Source organism: Dermacentor albipictus, chromosome 1, assembly GCF_038994185.2.
Source record: "Dermacentor albipictus isolate Rhodes 1998 colony chromosome 1, USDA_Dalb.pri_finalv2, whole genome shotgun sequence".
NCBI lineage: Eukaryota > Metazoa > Arthropoda > Arachnida > Ixodida > Ixodidae > Dermacentor > Dermacentor albipictus.
This window is the reverse complement of record NC_091821.1, coordinates 373,690,523-373,712,762: the sequence shown is the minus strand read 5'-3', so window position 1 is coordinate 373,712,762 and position 22,240 is coordinate 373,690,523. Positions and strand designations below refer to the sequence as shown.

General features: G+C 49.7%; 1 protein-coding gene across 1 annotated transcript; it reads left to right on the top strand.

Moving 5' to 3' along the window:
• Window positions 1-1,056: 1,056 nt before the first annotated feature.
• LOC135905467 (polypeptide N-acetylgalactosaminyltransferase 5-like) lies at window positions 1,057-13,685 on the top strand. Its single transcript, XM_065436421.2, has 3 exons — window positions 1,057-2,112; window positions 8,086-8,358; window positions 12,910-13,685. The coding sequence occupies exons 1-3, from the start codon at window positions 1,192-1,194 to the stop codon at window positions 13,219-13,221; spliced, it is 1,506 nt and encodes a 501-aa protein (XP_065292493.2). The 5' UTR covers window positions 1,057-1,191; the 3' UTR covers window positions 13,222-13,685.
• The last annotated feature ends 8,555 nt before the right edge of the window (window positions 13,686-22,240 follow it).

Below are 22,240 nucleotides of genomic sequence, written 5' to 3'. Positions count from 1 at the left end.
AAATTATTATGAAAATTTTCCAGTGCTTCTTCCGCGTTACCACTGCATGATTGGACACTCTGACCGGTAAGCTTTTTGTTGCAATTAAAAAAAAGAAAATGGGTGCCATAAAATGGGCTGTAAGTTATTTTAAGTTAACAAGCATGGTGTCGCGCGCGCACAGGCAAACATGAACAGAACTCCTTCGATGATGGCGAACACTCGGTGTCACAACGCTGAAGTGATGAAGAGCGCTAACAGAGGGGAGGGCGATTGTTTCGTCCTACCTCGCTACAACGCGATTCCTAAACTTGAGATTACGCGACCTCCAGGTATACTATATATAGGCGCGCGGGAAGACACCGCACGTCAAGATGCGAGTTATCAGCTCACCTGCCCAGCCTTTCTACCCACCCAAGATTGCCTCCAAGGTAGGGCACGCGGACTGCATATGCGCTCAGCCACGTGGACAGCCACGCGCAGCCACGGCCAGGCTATAGAAGAGGGAGCATGCGCACTCCTGCCTCACCCTTCACCCCCTGCCGCGCGCTTTGCACCGCGCGCTCATTCGCAGTGACCTCTCCCAGTTTACTTCCTTCCTCCATGGCAGAAGGTGTACGAGGGGGCGCTGCAGTGCTCGTGCGATCACCTTCAAAAAAGCCTGCGATTGTGCATCACTTCGAACGAGAGAAGAGACACCATAACCGTTGTAGCTGAAAGGATAACGCTAGAGCCATCGGGATAGGCGAGCGATGCGTGACTGTTGGTTCCACTTTATAGCGTGATCTAAAGAAATAAGGGGTCATGTTCCGTACTGTATATTTACCCTATATCGCATTGTCCATGCACGTGGCCGCGCGGCCGTTACTGAGGATAGTTCATGCATTTGGCATGACGTGAGTCTAAGAAATGAATAAAAAATTATGAAAAGAACGTTTACAAAATGCGTGACTTCCAGCTGAATGCGACTGCGCAGCGGGAACAAATGCGCAGAATGTGCAGCAACGAAATCGTTCCGCATAAGTAAGCTCCGCGTCGTCTTCGATATAATTTCGCTGGAGATATACGTAGGCTCTATTGTGCGCTTCGTCCTCGTTTCTTTGTCTTCGTATTTTCGTGCCCGAAAATTAGCCCTCTCCGGCAGCCCATTTTCCCGAGGCGAGCTAAAGAAGAAGAGGACGGAACACTGGAAGCTGCTGCGACGAGTCGAACATGCCGCTGTTCCCTTCGCGGCGGCGTCGGTCCCGCTTCGTGCTCAAAATCTCGATCGCCTTCATGATCGCCTTCACGCTGTTCGTCATCTGGAAGGACGCGTGGTACCACCACGGAAAGTCGGCGCCCTCTGCCACCCGAAAAGCGGGCGCCAGGCGCTCGCGGCGGTCCACCCAGAAGTCGGCCAACAACGCCTGGAAGTGGATGCCGACCACCGAGGGCACCGCGGTCTCCTTCTACGACGCCCTGTCGACGCCCGACGCGGTCGTCGACGGCCCGGAGGACACGTCCGGCGAGGACGCCGAAGAGCGGGAGTTCATGGCTCGTTTCCGCAAGGACTGGGGACGGGACGGTCGCGGCGTGTACCTCTCGGGACCTGAGAAAGTGGCGGCCGACAAGCAGTACAGCAAGGCCGGCTTCAACGTGTACTTGAGCGACAGGATACCCTTGAACCGGACGGTGTTTGACAACCGACCGCGCAAGTGCCTGACCTTGACGTACCCGAAGGACCTGCTCTCGGTAAGCGTGGTCATAACCTTCTACAACGAGATCCTGTCGGCGCTGCTGCGCACCGTGTACAGCGTCGTGAACCGGAGCCCGCCGCGCATCCTGCGCGAGGTCGTGCTCGTGGACGACTTCAGCGACCTGCCGGAGGTGAAGTCGCAGCTGTACCGCTTCCTCAGGCGCCACTTCCGACCGGGCTTCATCCGCCTGCTGAGGCTGTCGCAGCGCGAGGGCCTGATCAGGGCTCGGCTGGCCGGCGCCAAGGCTGCGCTCGGCGACGTGGTCGTCTTCCTGGACTCCCACTGCGAGGTGTTCGACGGCTGGCTCGAGCCGCTGGTCACGGTCGTCAGCGACGACCCCACCACCATAGCCAGCCCGGTCATCACCATCATCAACGATCGGTCGTTCCTGCACCAGGTATACGTGAGCAGGATCTGTATATAGCAGGCGGAAAACCACTTTTGGGGAAGCTCAATGGCGGGCGCGATGTTCGGCTCGGAGCTTTGGGCTACGCACTTGCATACAACTGGAACAAGTTGATGCACACACTGCCACATCAAAATTCCTTATTGTGATTAGCGGTGTTGATACTTCACGCATTTCCTGGTATCAGTCTCGCTGTCTGTACCTTTAACTGTTTTCCCGCCAACTTGGATCACTTGCAAGGAGGATATGCACAATATTTCTATATGTATCCTCCCGGGTCCTTGGGTAGACCCTGGTGTAATGCGTATACAAGCACTGGCCTGCTGCGCATAGGGAACCATATTCGAAACCAAATGTCGGACCAGCTTGTGAACTGGGTTTGCGCCCATCTTCCACGAAAAAAAAATCTTTTACGATTTATACGATGCTGGGTGGCATCGGACCCAAGCCTTATGTTTGCAGGCAATCTTGTCTGAATATACGCACACGCGCTACGCGCGGATTTCACGGCGGCGACCCTAGATGGCGCAGCGTATCCAGAGAAAAGCGCGAGAGAGGAGCCTCGCTGCATACACGTCTCATACATGACGCGTTCGGCGGTCACAGTGCGGTGTGTCGTTGCATTGATTCAATAATAATCGCACTATTGTCGACATTCATCGTCAGATGGGTTCTGCTGGAATTCTTGGTTTTCATTGCTAAGCCGAGAAACAATATTTAACTCACATTAACAGAAAAAACATTTCGAGCGGTGCTGGTAAATTACGATTCTACGATATCAATAGAACATCAACATTAATGAAAAGGATGGCTCAGTGGCCTAAGCACGAGTGATGGTCAATGGTGGGTATCACGATATAAACAAAGAAATAAAACAAAATAAAAAGACAAACTACAGGTTCATAACGTGCCGGTCAAGCCGGCCTCGCACAGTTACTTCCAGTTACATTTTTTAAGAAACCGCTGTTTTATGCATTGAAGCATAAAAGTAGCTGGAACAGTTATGCATTTCGACGGACACTTTGACAATTAATATCTCGGAACCGGTGCCTTTCAGAGAAATCATTCCAGGTGTATACGCCGTGCGAACTCAGCGGCTATAATTCGTAGATTGAAATATGTGGCGTAATGTAATTAAGAAGTTGATTAGCGTAATTACGTTAAGTAATTCAACACTTTGATTTCTCGCAGAAGTAATCACCGCCTCATCGAGTAATTTAGATCAAGGGTTAGAATTGTGCTATTTGCCATAGGCAATCTTTTAAAAATTAGGTGCAGCTAAAAAAGACAAACATCCTATATAAGGTGCATAAGGGACTGTGTGTGTGTGTGTGCGTGTGCGTGTGCGTGTGTGTGTGTGTGTGCGTGTGTGTGTGTGCGTGTGCGTGTGCGTGTGCGCGCGTGTGTGTGTGTGTTTGTACACATTCTCTAGAACTCAGTTTATGGTTGTCATGAAGCCCAACATTATAGCACGTATTTGATTTTGTTCTTGTCTAGTTGGCCACCTTAATCTGATGAATGCAAACGAAAGTAGCCTTATCCATGCCGTGGGCGCGCGCCTTCTTGAAGCGCGTTATAGTTCACGCCCATCGGTTACAACTTAGACAATCAACGCTTTGTGTGGCAGCTGTGGTTGTGCTGACTTGAGAGGGCTCTAAAGTGTAGTCATAACTATCAAATCGTAACCAAATCGCGAGCGCTTGCCGTGGGCTGTGTCGAGGGTCGTTGCTGTATGCTCGTTTGCTTCAGAGCGTAAATGTTCTGAATATTATCGGGCTGACCCCAGCCCTGCTTTGTTCCTCGCTTCAACCTACGTCCTTGATGGGGTTGTGCCGATGTACGAAGCTATGGAATAACAAATCGACACACCAATTCCACTTTCTGGTACATTCCAAATATTTTCCTGGCCGTTGTCCAAAATACGGACGAAGAGGACTCACACGCGCACTTATCCTCATTTCTTCTTACAAGCAAGCCAAAATTTGTTTCGTATGTGTCCTTCCCTGCTAGATGCTTACGTCGGAAACGTTTTAGTCGGTATTTCTCAACATGCACAACGTGCCAAGAATTCGCGAGACCTGAAAAAAACCCACAGCCGTTCACCTATCCATAGAAGCGTCCGAATCACCAGTATCTCCATAGGTTACACATATGCATTGGCGGTTCTAACACGTTACGTCATCCCTGCGCAAGAAACGCGTGCTCGAAAGCACTGCCAGTTCTTTATTACCCTCTCTCTCTCGTCGGCTGGCACGTCGCTACGCTTGAGTACGAGTGTTTTGTAGATTCGCTCACGAATGAGTCACGCGCAGAGGAATGCGTCAGCGCTCTTAAAGACCTTTACGAGGCTGCAAGGAAAACGGGACGGCGCCGGACGCCTCTCGCCAGCCGCCCAAGAGTTCCCTCCGGAGCTGCCTTAGCAACGGCCTCGTCAGCTGCCTACCTCTCCAAGCGCACCGCGTTCGTCAACGAGCCAAATTTGCGCAGAAACCGCAAAACGCCGGGCGGCTCTTCGTGACGGAGTGCTGACGTAGTGTAGAGTGCACCAGAGGCAGGTATAGTGGCGCAGCCATGGGGCGTAATCGCGATATGCGAGGAATCTGCAGAACCGACCGGCCATTCCTCCGCGTCAAAGGCCTTGTGTAAACAACTGGGCCGCCGCCAAGGCGCCGTCACTTCATCAATGAAAGAGCCTTGATCGACAAACTTCGCTCTCTCTCTCTCACTCTGCAACGGCTTCCTCTTTCCTCGATCGCTGCTGCGAGCCAGTCGCAAGAACTACTCCTCCCTGATTACGTGTCCAGCTAGCGCGTAGGAAAAAAAAAAGAAAAAGAACGAACGAAGGGGCGGCCGTACGTATGTGGTCGACGGCGCCGGGCGGCCTTCACGATGTCCGCAAGCAGCGCTCGAGTGCACGCAGGTGTCTCTGCGCCGTCGAGCTGCGTACATCTATACACACACACACATATATAATACAAGCCGAGGGTATACAAAGTAGCCGCTGTAGTCCATTTCCGGAGTTTCTGCGTATGTATCCTCCGGCCGGCGCCGAAGAATAAGAGTTATGCACACGCCATGGCCTTGGCACTGTCCCCTGTGCCACGAGCGCTCGCTGCCGTCTTGTTCCCTTTCTTCGTTTTTCAATTCTTTTGTTTTCTTCGTCCTATTCTCCTGCGGTCGCAACTTTCCAAAGCCGAGAGGCAGCGAACGGCCCAGGTGTCGTAAAATAAAGGGAGGAAGGAAAACCGCGCACGCACGCGAGCCGTATACATATGATTCAGCGTTCCGAAAAGGATTTCCATGTTTGTTGTTTCCAGCCCGCACCGACGACCGCGGAGGAGACCTCAGCGAGAGTCGTAACAATCGGCTGTCGTCAAGAGCGGTAGCCTTCTTATTTTTTTTTTACTATTTTTCTTCCTTCTTTTTTTTTCCGTTGCGTGCCAGCATGCACCCTTGAATCCGAATGCATTAAAAGGCGCCTTACACGTGGGAGGTCGCCCCCAAGGGACGGGAACGCGCACGTCGCTGCCTTGGCCTCTTGCGCGCGCTGCCTTAGCCTTTCCCACGGCATTTATTGTGCGCCGCGCCGCTTCGCTGAAAGGCGCTAGCGACGCTGCCCAGAGTGCACTTTATTTAAAAATTGTATTTGCTTGATCGCCGCTGCCATTTCTTGTTACGGAACCCTCTACTGACAACGTCCTGTCCGTGCGTGCGTGACTCACGACTCCCATCATAATAAGTCCCGTGGTGAAAACGTCGTCGTTGAATCTTCCTATACCTGGAAAGATTAGCAAAGTATTAGGTGACCAACGCGCTCAGTGAAAGCAGGGCAGCGTGAACTTATCTGCCTATACACGAGGGCACATCAGACAGTCTTTGCCCGCATTTTTATTAGCCAAAATTAGGTACGTACAAATAATTACAAATATACTTACTGTTCTGCGTATCTTACACTATTATTCCGCACAATCCTCACACCGGTTCAGATATTTGTCCCAGCAATAAATTTGAGGTGCCCCTGTGGTAGACTTCGTCCGCATGCGGCCTTCCCGAACGGCGACTGTCATGTAAGTCTTCCAGGCCTTTTGGGAAGTCACAACACCACCACCTCACTCTTCTCAAAGCGAGACACCTTTCCCCATACGTGGGCTGCATTTCCCCTGTGGATTTCGATGGACGTTCGCCCGTTGCTTCATTGAAAACGAATCGCACTTCGTTGTCCGTACGCCGTGGACGTGGGAAGCACAACCGCCATCAGCAACAACTGACAGCAGCGCCGTCTTGCGGAGCTACCGGCAGATAAGGCAAGGGCCAGTCCGAGAAAGGTCCACCGCATGGAATGGATATGTACTTCACATTTACAGTCGTAATCTGGCTAAAAAAAAAAAAAAGACAGCTCGTTCGTGCTGCTCTGGCAAGCCAATCGGAGGCGGCCAAAATGGACAGTCAAATGTGAGTACTGGCAGAATACTTTCCATGGAGTATAGGACGCCAAGCCTGTCGCTATATAGCGTTATGTTTGTGCCCTGGGTCGTTCATTTTACACGAAGTCACAGATATCGAGTGGGGGCGACTATGGACACCGCACTCCTTCCTGGATGGTGCCTGCTTCGAGCCGTATACGTTATGCATCGACTGCTTGCACAGCTGACGCTTCTTCGCGGTATCACGCCGTCCGGAAAGTACACACGGCTACTTGCTCACGAACTGACGTTAGGCCTCTCTCCGTGCCAGTGGCAGTGAATCACCATCTGCATACGACAGCGCCTGCACCACGGGCGACTCCACGGCGGCAAAGGAATGGAACATGTGTTTCAACGCCATGTCTGACAGTTCTTTTTGGCCTGTGCCGGACCATGAACGCTGGCCTGCATGCGCACCATTGCAACCGACTGCTGGGGAACAAAAACTGCTACTTTAGCAGCATGAAGCCGTTAAACATCTCCTAAACTACCACACTACGTAATCTGCTGTACAAAGAATCTTCTTCGCCGAAAAAGGTCTCCTCGTATCTGACATCGCGGATGTGGTGTTCACATCTCCAGCCGACCGCTCATACCTCGGCACACGCAACACTATGCATTGTGGGGTTCTCACCCGTGCTCTTGGGACAAAGGAACGACAACACAGTAGTGAAAACAATCACAAGGGCATTTATTGCACCTTTCATAGATTAATGCCTGCTAGCCGAGTTGCTATCCACAAAACATGCCGATGGGCGCGCGACAAATAGCGGAAGTCCGACTCACCGCGACCGGATAACAAGCGAATATGTTCGCTCCATGATGGCACCAGCGCCTGGTCATTCGCGCGTACGGTCACGCGAACGGTGGCGCGTTCGAACGATCGTGTTCGTCCATTCCGGGGTAGGCCTCGCGAGACGGTCTCGCAGAAGCATGGATCGGCGCACGCGCAGAACGTCCGCGGCGCACTTGCCGAGCCCGAGCCGAAGAGGAAGAGCCTTCTCCTTTTTGCGCCCAAGTAACCCCGCCGTTAGGTGGCGCTAGCAGAGCAACACTCGCGCCATCTCTCGTACTACCCTGCGAGCATACCGATCGCCGCAGTAAAGCCACGCGGCGAAGCCGGATTACAGGAGACGGAAGCTATGCGAGAAAACAACATATCAGGGGACGCGTACGAGTCACGCATCCCCACAACGTATACATATATGTCGTGTCGCGTGTGGCTATACCTCTCCATATACCATTAAATATTTTCTCTCTTTCTGTCGTACGTGCATTGTGTCCAAGCCGTTACACTTTGAAGCTCTCACACCGAAAGTAAAGTACTAAATAAATAAATTGGACAATTGCTGTGAAACTATTGGCATGCTTGTGACTTGAATAACACAAGCATGGATCTAAGAACGCAGCAGGTGTATGCGATAAAGCGTGCGTCAAAGCGCAGATTTCATCACTGGGAGGCGCTTGTGCGTTCGATGGTGTGACCCTATACTACGCGCAGGGCGGAGGGGAGTACTTCCTGCAGCTGGGCAGCTTCCAGTGGGACGGCGACTTCACGTGGATCATTCCGCCGCCGGGCTGGCGCAGCCGGGACCCGACCCAACCGATGCGCAGCCCGACCATCGCGGGCGGCCTGTTCGCCGTGGACAGGCGCTACTTCTTCCAGATGGGCGGCTACGACTCCGGCATGAACGGGTGGGGAGGCGAGAACCTCGAGCTCTCCTTCCGCATTTGGATGTGCGGCGGCCGTCTCGTGGTCGTGCCCTGCTCGCAGGCGAGTTCCGCTGCGGTGTGTAGCGTGTAACCGCAGAGTCGAAACGGCTCGACTTCTCGAACGTTTGATGTAGAGTGCACGGGCATGACTAAATTATGAAGGGTAAATATCAACTATCTCATGCCAATACAAGCATGTAACGAATACACGCATATAACAAATATTGGATATAACGAAGTAAATTTAAACTTACCAGGCCAAGTTGTCTAAGAAAGAAGGCGAAGTTGTAGGCGAAAATTTTCCGCTGAGGAATGCCGCTGAAACCAACGTTACGACAAAGAAGACATAAGGCGGCGGCGGCAGCCGAACTTGTCAACGTCAGCGCTCTGACGAAGACAAGTTCCACTGCTGCCGCCGCATGAAGCAGGATTATTATTGTTGTTGTTGTTGTTGTTGTTATTGGCTGATAGGGTGTTATACCAAGCGGCTAGACCGCTTCCAAAAGCGCTGGGATGCAAAGGTGATGGCAGCGTTAACTGGTCAGCGGTAGAGAAAAACAAGAGGCTTTAGGAGTATTGGCGAATAAAAAGCAGGGAAGAGAGCCAGGGTCCTTATAGGTGTCGGCTACATAATAACATAGAGGCGCAGGTTTTAATGAGGAAATGTAAAGTGAAGTACAGAAATGCGCGATGCTAGACTGCAATATACTTACTAAAACCTTATTAGCTCAAGCAGGTTAGATGATTGTTTGATGCCTCTCCCTCCGCCTCCCCCCCCCCCCTTCCTTTAATGACTTCGCAACTAGAAATCATCAAATTAGAAAGCTTACTGCATTATGTTTTTGGGCACATAAACAAACAATTAAATTCAATCGCCACCCTGTCAATTCTTCGACTTGCTCGCGGCGTGCACCACGCTATGGCTGTTCCTGCGCTAGACCTGGCCAGAGCGTCGCCTGAAATTTCACGCTGTTTCATAGGGCGGCGCGCCGACTGGCGCCACGGATCCTAAACAACACCTGCGAGATATCTTTTTTCGCAGACGGCATTCGCATCCCGCGACTGATGCTGCAGCAGCAGCAGACGGCGATCGCGCCTGTCTCGTGTGTCTGACAAAAGAACTGAGAGGCGTCATGCTCGCAGAAAATGGGAGAGGGCGCAAACTAAACAGCGACGGAGAAGCACTCGAAATTTATAAGTGGACCAAGGTGGTTCGTGTTGGCACCTCGCTACTCTCTTCACCCCTGTGCGAAAAAAGAAAAAAAAAAGCACAATTTCCTTGCACGAGAACAAAACCAACATAATGCCACCAGGTGCGCCGCCAGTGATAAACAACGGTTGAACAAGAAGTGTTGCTGGAAAAACAAAAAGGGGAATTGTCTTCGTCAGGACAGCAACTTCGCCACTATTGCCAGCTGCCCGGATGAAGACAACTCCCTTTGTCGAAACGTTGGCTACAACGAAATTCTTTGTTCTGCCCTCATTATTCACATCAATCCTCCATCTTCCTCTGTTTTGTCTGATAATTCAATGGCAGATGTGAGACATATTCATTGTGTTTACTCGGTGGGTGGCGATCCAAGTGGTTCTTGGTAAAGTGTACCGTGCGGACAAATCGAGTTTAAACTGCACAGAAAGCGATGGCGAATACTTGAAAGGGCGCGTGTTACACGGAGGAGCTATAGACATTGATTACCTATAGCAAGGACCGACGAAACCGAAACGGAACAGCGCGAGTGCGTTTCCAATCCGTCGCCCCGAGAGGATGTGGTCAATCGAAGATGGCATAAGCTATTAAGTTACCTTCTCCCGCACTGTTAAGAGTGCAAAAGTAGTGGGACAAAATAGGCCATTTGCCTCCCCCCACTTTTGAAAGCAGGCAGTGTCGCCTGCACACAGGCAAATCCAACAAAACAGCAGCTGGGGCCAAGTTTTCTTCCAGAATAGCGTCTTGATCGAACACTTCAGTCCGGGTTTCAGGTAGAACTAGGGCGGAAGCGTGGTATCTGACTTCTGTGAAGCTCGGCTAATTGTCATCCCCGTTTTAACAACACGCGGCCAAGCGTGTTGCGACGGATTCAGGTATCCTATCACAAACGTTGAGAACCAGGATCATTTAGGGGCAATATTTAAATTAAGCGTCTTTTCGTGCTGTGAAAGCTATAGGTTGTTTTTGTTCTTTTGAATCGTGCTGTATTTATAACCTTACAATCTGAAGGTAAATGCGCAATATCAGCTATCGTCCGTTATGCTAACATATCAGTAAGGTAGAAGCCCTCTACACCTTGCTGGTAAATTCATCTGTTTATTCGTCACCTGCACGGATATTAGACAAGCACGAAGCGTCTAGGTAAATGATTTACTTCACTTTGGCTTATATGGTACCAAAACGCATGCGTTATTTAATATCTACTTGACAACTTTAGCGTTAGCGTTAACTCTAGCGTCATTTTGGGCTTAATTCAGCGAGAAGCTTGAAAATATTTTGGGAACACTGTCTGTAATAGTTCATGTGTGATTGATAATGAGATCTGTCCATAACAATTACAATTAAAGTCATGACAGTATATATATATATATATATATATATATATATATATATATATATATATATATATATATATATATATATATATATATATATATATATATATATATATATATATATATATATATATATATATATATATATATATCCGTGAAGGAAGGAAACCGAGGGCCCGATTTTTCTTCGTCATATAATAAACCAAGAAACTAGGACAGCATAGGGGAAATTATCCGTAGTTAATTGAATAGAAGAAATAGTAAATAAATGGAAATGAAAGTAGATGAAAAAACAACTGGCCGCAGGTGGGATACGAACCCACGTCTTCGAATTACGGTCGCGATGCTTGTACCAAATGTGGTACTGCGGCGCCGTTTTAACATCTGGTTTCTGGGATATTTATGTTTATCTACTAGAAGTATAACCCTGAATTAGTCAGCGCCACCACTCACGGACTTAGCGGCAGAGGTGGAGCATCGTTCTTGCCGCAGCCGTCACGTCTACGTGACGTGAAGTTTTCGTGTGAAAGTGACTGGTCAACAAACCCACACTAGTAGATAAACATAAATGCCCCAGAAAGTGGATGGGAAAATGGTGCCGCGGTAGCTCATTTGGTAAGAGCATTGCACCTGTAATGCGAAGACATGGGTTCGTAGCCCACCTGCGGTCAGTTATTTTAAAGCGAAGCTGTTATCCTCTGGTTGGTCGGGTTTTTTCAGTCTGTGTGCTCACCCAATAAACAGTGCCGCAATCGAGCTGTCGCGGCAACTCAGACAGACCGCGACCTGGAGCTGGAAATGGTGCTTGTGTGGGAGTTTACGCGTAATAGAATTATATTTTCTCGTATATTCGAATTGCAACCCGATGCCATCAGTTGTGCAGGTTGTGTATAAATCGTACCTTACGAATTTTCTGACGCATTTTACCTTGAGAAATTCTTACTTGCGCTAGGCCGAGGGCCTAGAAGGATGAGGATGTATGCTGCACTTCCGCACGCTTGCTTGCGCACGTGCCGAATATGTGCACACAATGTATCTGTCCTTGACGCGTGGCCGCTCTGCCCGTTGCATCTGTCACACAGCGTGTGCTGCGACCGTAATCGACGTTTATGGCAAACTCTCTCCAAAAACAGTGCCGCCACCTAGCGGTCGAGGCCACTCAGGCAGACCTCAAACGGCGGCTGGACAAGGGCTTTGCCTTTCAGTTTCCGCGTAACAGAATTATGTTTTCTCGTATATTATTATTACAGTCCGAAGCTATCATGCCTGCAGCTTGTGTGCAAGTCGTACTCTACGCATTTCTCTGACGCAATTTACTTCTAAACTTTCAGTTAGTTCAGTGAGGCACTTGCGCTTGGCGGACGGCCTATAGAGAAAAATGAGGATATGTATGCTGCACTTACGCACACGTGCGTGCGCACGCGACGTACGTCGCTTGTGGTGACGTTGCTTGTGTAACGTCTTCCAACGTCGGTTGGGGTGGTGGTACTTGTCTAACGTCGGCAACAGCTTCACGGTATGTCCACTTTCACAGAGTGGAATAGACTCGGCGTTTCTTTCATCCACTTGCATTTTCATTTATTTATCTTTTTGTTCATTCAGTTAAGAACTACGGATAATTTGCCCTATGCTGTCCTTCGTATCATTGTGTGACTTATAATATATATATATATATATATATATATATATATATTGGAGAGAACAAAGATGGAAGCTTGCCCCCCCCCCCCCCCTCTCGAAATATAGCTGGTACATCACTGCGTAGGACTTCCGAATATCTGGCAGCAGGGCCGAAAAGGCGAGCTCCCAATGACGTGAATGGGCTGGTAAGGTCCCACGAAAGGGGCCGAATGGTGGCCAATATAGGCTCGGTCACATCAAGCGCAGCTTCCGACCAATGGCTGCTCGTGGTCGGCGACGGTTTCGTCTATAGTACGGTGGGCGTGCGAGTGAGTTGCTGTTTAGATTCTTTCTAAATGAAATTTTTCGAGGTACGTCAGAGCTGCGTGGTCACGCGTGAACGGCCCCGACCGTTTTCTCTCTCTCTCCCTTCTACTGTCCTGCTAAGGTGGGCCACGTGTTCCGGTCTCTGCGTCCTTACACGATCCCCAACGAGAAGGACAGCCACGCGCGCAACACCAAGCGTGCGGCCGAGGTGTGGATGGACGATTACCGGTACATCTTCTACGAGAATAAGCCCATCTTCAACGAGCTGGACGCGGGGGACCTGACGGAGCGCAAGAAGCTGCGCGAGGACCTCAACTGCCACAACTTCCGCTGGTACCTCGAGCACATCTATCCCGGGGAAGTGCCGCCGATACCGGAAATTCCGCCGGAGGGTTACGACGGCGGCGAGGACACCGTCGAGCACCAAGTCTGAGCACACGTTGCCACCTCCAGGCCTTCTGGTCAATCAAAGACGGGAAGCCGCGGGTGGCGTGGTCAAGCTACACCGTCTCCAAAGCCCTGCCTATAGACGTCACTTGGCCTCGGCGCCCCTAGTGCGACAACTCGATGCCGCCGTGAAGGTTGCCTGATTGTTTGTTAATGAATGGCTGCATTAAAAGAGAGAAAGAGAGATAATGTCGTGAGGTAAACATTTGGGTTAGCTGCGTGGTTTGGGGAGGTGGGGGTGGGGTAACTTTGAGAACACAAGAAAATAAGCACTCTGTAGGGAACTCAAAACACTGCTTAAAACTCCTCTATTGCGACAAAAGCAAATTTTCAGCTACACATGGCAAGCACAACTTTCAGATTCATTTCATTAGATTCAGATTAGATTCAGGTTTCAGATTCAGATTCATTAGCGGGGGGCGGCCATTTGGCCATGCACTGTAAGCGATGCGGGTGCGTGCCTGCGTTTGACACCACGCGTGTGCTTGGTAGGGGAGGCACAAGGTGGGGGCGCGAGATTTGTGAGGCATATCACATTGACAGGGAAGGGGATAACTGTGTCAGCACGGCTTCACTTGCCTTGTCCAAAAAAGAAAAAAAATGTACTTACAGAACAGTCTGCCACATTTTGATTAGAATGTGCTTCTACTGTTTTAACCCTGTGTGCGCATGCACCAACGAAATGTACATATGTACCTTCGCTCGCAGTAAAAACCTCAGTTGATGTTTAGCGCTCGTCCTGTCGTCTTCTCTGTCTTTGTCCCTGCTATTTTGCGCTAGACTTTTGAATAATGATGACACATCAACTAGCCCAGCTTTCTGCCTTGAACAACTCTCAGCTCGCAAGGCTCTTCGAGGAAACTAGCTTTCCTGTGTGACAACGACAGTGAAGACACTGACACGTTCTCTTCCTCTCTAATCGCCATTACTGCTTTGATACACTTTTTCTTGCTGCGCGCTAGGAGGCACATAAGCGCCACAAGTCCTAAACTAGCACTGTCAATGGATACCTGCTTTGAGCAGTATAACTGGAGTCGCAGTGGTGGAAGGACACGTAGGGAGCGGGCTCTTATGCGTTTAGGAATATAAGGTTGCCTCGAAATCAAGGCCGATAAAGGCGCGGTACAGAGCAGTAAGTGAAGCTGGAAGAACGTTTGAAGCCGTAAGCACGACGATCAGACAAACCCTTTAACCATGTACTAACCATCTTTTCCATGCTAGTCGAACGATCTCAACACCCGAGTTCCCTTTAGTAATTTCAGTAGGAAACGCAGCGACCGAAATAGCGATGCCGTCTCCCCGAGGGCTTTGCGGCGTACGAATTTATCTCGGAGGCAATGTATATCACTTTTCAATAAGCGTAAACGTATATAGAAGGTGAAAATAGAAAAAAAAAATAGCAAATAGACGCTTATACCAAGTAAGGATATTAGATTTATCGGCCGTGTTATGATCGGCCGTGTTGTTTAAATTAACAAGCATGTCGTCACGCGCGCACAGGCAAACAACAACACATCTCACTCGCTGTCAAAACGCAGGCGTGAGGAAGAGCTGAAGCAGCAGCTAGCGAACTGACCTTTGTGCTGCCTCGCTCCAACGCGAACTAAGCGGTGAGAACACAGCGCACACGAAGCTATCAGCCCTCGTTGCACCGTGAATTTGTACCCATCGCAGATTACTTTCAAGATAGGGTGCTCGGGGCCGTGCCATACGCAGCCACCGCCGCTGGAGTAGGAATAAGTCTTGCCCTCAAGTCTTGAGGGCAACGCAAATAACAGTAGACTAAATCCTTGCAGTGATTTTCCTCGTTTGAGATGACAGCAAGAAGATACAGATCAGCCCCTCATGCATCACCGCGTCGTCGACAAGGGAGTCCACGCGTGCGCGAAAAAAGCGACAGAGGTCGGCCCGACGTAGCTGTACACCCGGCAACTGCGCCTTCCTGCAGCGTCATGACTCCAGTAGGGAAAGCAGGTAGGTCTGGCACAGTGCAGCGCTATATTTCTGAGCAGTTTAGCTCGGGAGGCCCAAGACGCGAAACACGTATTTTTGTTCACTACCGCACATCGTCGATACTGGCGTATTGCCTGGACTTTCGTACATGAATTGTGTAATGCGGATAGTTGAAGCTGATTTCTCTCTCAGGCGAAATCTGCGCCTTCCTGCTCACTCTAGTGGTCACAAGGAGTAATTATAGGTGATTCAGCTGAACTGATTGACTGGCCGATCTATTGGTAGCTTGACAGCCTTATACTAACGTAGTCAAAAATTATTTTCATGGTTGCTGAGGGCGCCTTCCTGCTTTACTCTAGTGGTCACAAGGAGTAATTATAGGTGATTCAGCTGAAGTGATTGACTGGCCGATCTATTGGTAGCTTGACAGCCTTATACTAACATAGTCAAAAATTATTTTCATGGTTGCTGAGGCATATATACTTCCCAGTAGAGTTGCTCACTCTCGAGAGGACGCGGTCGGGGCACAGAGACGGGGAGGGGGGGGTGGGGTGATTTCGGCTAACGGCGAATTACCTTGTCTGTGCCAGCAGCCGCCACTCTGTACATGCAGCAAAGTCGCACATATATTTTTAATACTACCGTTTCGCGATTCACAACGAGGAAAGTGTAGAAATTGCCTGACTAACACGGTTGCCAATACAGATTGAGGTACGGTGAACGGGTAGGGCCTACAGCGTGACTAGAAGCACGACAAAAACAAAGCCACCTTTTTATGACAATGCAAGAAAAGACAAAAAGTCAGGAATTTGCAACCGAGCTGCCAGGAATTTTAAAGAAAATATGGTTTGATGATTGTTATGACAGTAGAAAAAAAAAGCAAAAGTAGGGACATTTAGCTTTGGCGACTGGGTCAAGTCAGGTCTCGGGACATTTATTGAAAAGTTGAGGCTGTCCCCTTAAATTCGAGGCGGTTGGCAAATCTACTCCCCAATACCGGACAGGCCTATTTTCTTCTTTTGTTATACTTCGTAAGGGTCCAAGGTTTCTTTAATTGCCTTTTCACGCACGAAACTACCGGCTTTACTCGCGTCAGTGTATCGATTATGCTTGTTGAATTCATGAATCCGGTGTCTAGACTCGCAGATTCTCCCAGACATTCATTTCGCGCGATCTGAACGCAAGGGTTTTTCCCCACGGAGCCAATTGAACCTCCAAAACCCCGGCCCTGAGCCAACGGAGACCGCAGTCGGCGATGACGGAGGAATGTGTCGGGACCTGATGCGAGGGCGCCCCTGCCGATGTCATCCACCCTTGGCGCGCAACACAAGCGACACGCGCGCGAGTACGACATCGCCGAAGCAGCATCAAAAGCAGTGGCCGCCGCGCGTGTTGCTAATTGGACGCGCTGACGTGATGGCAGTGTACGGGGCCGACCGCGACTCGGCGGCGCCTGTCCAGCGATGCGAGCACGGAAAGGGGGAGGGAGAAATGTCAGACACGGCGCGTGCTCTGAGCTGCGCGCGTGTTGCCTGTTTATCTGTTGACGAGGAGGAGGAGGAGGAGTAGGAGGAGGATGACTCGCTGTCCTCGTGGACTGCTAGCGCGTCTGGGGCGTCAAGCGGCACGCACAAAAGGCATCCATCGTGGTCCCGTTATCATCGCAGGACAGACATACGCCCTCAACTCCCCCCCCCCCTTTCTACTGCCCCCCTCTTCCGCTCGATAATCGGCGGCAAAGGTGCCGCCGCCAAACGCGACACGAGTGCGGGTGAACGCGTGGCTCGAGTCGCTGGACGCAGCGCGTGCGGGCAACGTGAGCAGCTGATATTCCGACTCTACGAGAATAACTCTGTCAACCTAAAACCGTGCAGTATTAACGGAGCCACGAGCTCCCATTGCAGCTATAACCATGGCCCCTCAATTCGCAAATTTGTCTGCGGATGGCTGCTACCTTGTATGCACAGATGCACAGGTTCATCGCATGGATTCAGACTAACCATCAAACGTTCTTCTTTTTTTTATGTACCACTACGGCTCTGAAGGTTTCACCGCTGATTTGACGACTTTAGCTGCGCCTTTCACAGCGCTGCAGCATGACGTTAATTAGACCGAAGGTAATCTTGGCGCTCTATGGCGAGTGTTAAAACTTGTGGCTCTGCAAGAGGGAGATACGGGGTCCACCCCTCTGCATTTATCAATGCAGTGTAACGATGACTGCAGCATTTTTTATTCGGTGTCAAAGAGTAGTCGCAAGCTGGCTTCAGCGATGATGGCACCATCATGACGTAGCACTGCCGGAAAGCCGACGCCCAGCGAGGAGACCAGCGATAGGTGAACTAAGCTGAATGCAGTGGGAACGAAAGCGCCTGTAATTTGGGAGCACACACTGACGGCATGCGCTCAGAGATAGTCGCTGACACAAATTACGTAATGTCGGAAACCGGGCCATCAAGTCTGCTGCGTTCAACCAAGGCGAGGCCGAGGGCGCGCCGGACGCACCTGCGGCCACTTCGGTCGTGCAACGCCTCGCCGCCCTTCCATAAAAGCCAGCCAAGGTTGTCAGGTACAAAAAGTGAAAGGTGGCCAAGACATCTCGAAAGGTAACAAAAAAAGTAGCCGTTTCATTCCAGGTACCTAAAAGCTAGCCAGAAGTGGCCCGAAGCTACTGTCGTGGGAGATCATGTAAGGCAAAACATTTCTGGGGACCGAGCACGAAACTGCTGCATTTGGAACGGTTCCTTTTAGCGCTTCTGGATTTGTTTAATAACGTCTTTTGCGACACTCTCCTCGCTCTCTTTTAGCTGGAATATGAAGCCGAAAAAGTCCATTCACCAGGAAACCTGGCTCAGTCCGTGGGACGTCTCCTTTTGTATAAGACAGTTGGGATACAGCAGACAGGACAGAACGCTAGCGTTCTGTCCTGTGTACTTTTTTTTTTATGTCAACTGTCTTTCCTGCGCTAGGTAATGCTGTTTCAAGTTTCCCTTTATTGTTCATTTCTCAGAAAACTACAACGTGAAAAATGCCAGTTTTGTTACAAAATAAGTACAAACCGTCGCTCCCCATGGTCCCCGATTAAACTGAGTAAAACGACATGAACACGTCGATATGTGGCTACAAAAGCTATTAGAATGAAATCTTTTCTTAAGGAACAACAAATCCTGAGCAGGTCATATTCGCTTGGAAGGTTGGGTTATAAGGCACAGGATTACGTTGGATAATCACTACAGGAGAGTAGTCGCTATACCTTCGATATTCAATATGGTTTGTTGTGGCGACCCTTCAATAATTAAAAATAAATAAATAAATAAAAACGAACGAGAATGGTCGTTGGAACATTGTTTGCGCGATACGAGACGTAGTACATATTATGTACCTTTTGAGCATGGTGTTTGAGGTTGCTTATTCGCAGTCCTTTTCAGATAATCTTGTTTTTAAATTTAGCCACGAGGTGGCCGAGTAGTCAATCAGAAACTTTACCCAGCGCAAGCCTTAAAGCGTAGCCAAACCTGCCAACCCTGAGAATAGCCAGCCACACGCATCCGTACACGCATCCGGCCCGACGATCGAGGCAACGGTAACCGCCGTGGTTGCTCAGTGGCTATGGTGTTGGGCTGCTGAGCACGAGGTCACGGGATCGAATCCCGGCCACGGCGGCCGCATTTCGATGGGGGCGAAATGCGAAAACACCCATGTACTTAGATTTAGGTGCACGTTAAAGAACCCCAGGTGGTCAAAATTTCCGGAGTCCTCCACTACGGCGTGCCTCATAATCAGAAAGTGGTTTTGGCACGTAAAACCCCAAATATTATTATTATTATTATCGAGGCAACGGCAACGCCGCGGTGGTGTTCGGTGTATCGTGTTGCGGGGCTGGATCGCTGGCGGCTCCGGAGGGCTCGTGTTCTCGATGCCACCTGCCCCCGGAACCGAGAGGTTTCTTGCGAGGGCGTCCATGCTCAATGCAGAGCATAACTGGCAGCGTGCAACAGTGCACCCGTGCTGTGCGCCTCGAATGGATCTCCAGAGCAGACGACCACTCTGGGAGCGCGTACCGCAGCTTCGAGCGACAGCCTGTGGCTGCAGGCTCCCTCGGAGATATGGAACCAACCCTGCGGGCGGACCGGTCGGCTTTCTGGGAGAGCGGAGCACGGCAATTTGATTCGTCGCTAATGTGAACAGCAGGGTTGGAGAAAGTATATTATATATATATTATATATAGAAAGTATATATATATATATATATATATATATATATATATATATATATATATATATATATATATATATAATTTATTTATTTGAAAGAAGGCAGGGAGATCAGCCTGAGCTAACGCACTCTAGCATGCTGCCCTTCATAGGGGGAGGGGGAACGGGGACATAAAGGTGTGATGAGGGATGATGGCGACATAGAAATAGGGATAGCTCAACGGCGAAAACAAGTTCAACATTCTGAAAATAAATAAACGAGCTTACTGAAGACCAACGTAGTAATGTCCACAATTTGATTGGCGATCTCCATCAACGTGCCTGCGCGGCAGATGACACGAAATAGAAACAAGTTTGTTTTTTTAAAGGGGCGTCACATGCCGCCCACAAGAAGCCTCGGCACACGAAGGCATAGGGCGACGTGCGGCAACACTTTCGAGACATTTCTCAGAAACGTGGCGACGAGCTAGAAAGAGGCATGGCATCTCGTAAACATCTTGCAACAGAGGCTGAAATCGTTAACGATGCCACGCCCATAAGTGATAAGAACACAATGACAGTGGGACGCGTGCAAGGGCTATAGGACCAGATATACCTATCTGCGTGGCTCCGCATATACTGCAAAAACAAAAGAAAGAAAGAAAGAAAGAAAGAAAGAAAGAAAGAAAGAAAGAAAGAAAGAAGGAAAGAAAATACGGGCGAGTAGCTTGCACGGCAACCAACGCTGCTGGAACGTCTGTCGTCCGGCGTCGCGTTGGCGGCAACCGCACGTTACGCAGCTGCACCACGACGTTGACAAACGCTATAGACGATGCAGCTGGGGCCGCTGCTTTTCTCGCGGTAAAGGACGAAACAAATAGGCACCGTCCCAACCCAATTGCTCTATGAGCTGTCGTGTATGGAATCTAGCGGCTGCAGTTGAAGCAATGCTTGATTCTGGCAATGAAACTATCCGCGGCGGCGCATGTGTGAGCCACTTTATAACAGAAGCGAGGAAAGGACGTCATGCTAAGCTTCGAACGCGGAAGCGTATTTTCGCGACCATTAAAAAATGTTATTCAACTAGTCAGTAAAAAACGTAAGACATTTATGTGCATTGCGTTTATGGACTCTGTAAAGAAGTGCCACAGGCCGTAGAATGTCCACAGACACGCGCGGACGTACGTATGGCCTACCGGGGCTCGAAATATGTACACGGGCTATCATTGACTGTCTATATAGACTTATGGCGCTGGACGCATGCGTTAGCGCATATTCTATAGAATGTACAGTGCCTATGGGTTATGTTATATGCAGGCAGAGGAAAAAATTCGTCGAGATGTACAATACCCCACAGCCATAAGTAAGTTCTCTTATAGGCAGTGTTTTGTGCTTCTTCGCAAGCAGTTGGAGCCCTGCATACACGTCTGAGGCTGCGCGCAAGCATGATTCCACCCCGTAGCAGTCACTTGGAAGGGTGTGGTGTCAGCATTAGTGCGGTGTCCAAGCAGGTTCCGGTATCACGAGATGCGAATTACTGGTCGCGTGACAGAGCACGTTATCGGAGTCGATTTCGTGGAATTAAATACAATGTATTTCATGTTGCAATCAGATGAGGGAGTGAGAAAAGAAAATCTCATTATTAGATGCTTTTACTGTCTCCATACACAGGCAGTGCATGGAGACATGATACCCACTGCTCTGAAGCCAGATGTACCTGACAACTACACCATTTGAATTACGGACAATAAGTTTGCAGAGACATTGCTGCAGTTCCTGCACGATGCAGAGTTGGAAGCTTTCATTTGATTTTCTTTCGTTCCTCATATGCCTTGTGGAAAATCCCCCTCCCCCTCCTTCCACCCTTTTAGGAACAATACAGACAGGGTAAATTAAATAAACCTTCATCACATTTCCCAATTAGGGGGAAAAATAGAGACACGATGAATTGAAATCTGCTGCATATTTGAAGCTACACTGAAGAAAGTAGGAAATAAAGCTAGATCAACATATTATTGGTCTAGAAGTCGGTCATCGTTTTCTTAGTGCCAATACATCGTTCTGTTGCGTTGAAAATTGCCGCCGAAAGTACAGCTGCTGCTCCTCGATTAGAACCGCCCGTGCCAAAACGAACGAGTTCGCGTAATCTCCTCGTGGTCTCCCTCTATGCCGCTCTCAGTGAATCAACCAGTGCTGACGGCACTTTTGAGGTACCATAATCCACAACAGGTGGCGACGCTGCGTTTCTTCCTTTTCGTCATTTTCTAGCGTACGAAATCTCGGTTCGCGCTACGAATGACTAATTGGTCATTAAAGAAGCTTAATATTTCAATCTAGCTCGACCGAACATTTTTCCTTTAGTGGCCCTTTAACATCAGTTAGAATTGTTGGCTCCGAATCACGTACGAACACTGGCAATTCAAATATCTGCCTCTTAGCATACCGCATGACAGGGCTCGCGACGGAGTCGTTTGTTGAGCAGTCGCTTTTTGTGGAATGGCTATTCGGGCCTCGTGAGCAGCAGTGTCACTGCCGTCGATCACGTGGCCACTGCTCTTGGGCAGCTGTCCGCGCGCCAGCTGCTTTACTGCTCGCTTCTCGTTTTCGGCAGACCCAGCCACCGGCCTTCCTTTAACGAGCGCCGGTCTTGGGTACCTGGCCGTCTGCGCGGAGCGCAGTCACACAAAACGTTTCGGGATGATGGAATACGCGAAGTCTATACGTAGCTCCAGACTCGCAGTCGCGTTCGTCAGTATTTGTGACTTCGTTCCAAAACCGAGTTTTATAGGCAAGGAACTCTGTTTGGTCCCGTTCGCACTTTCATAACACACGCTGTCGTCATCAGCCTATTTCATGTCCGCT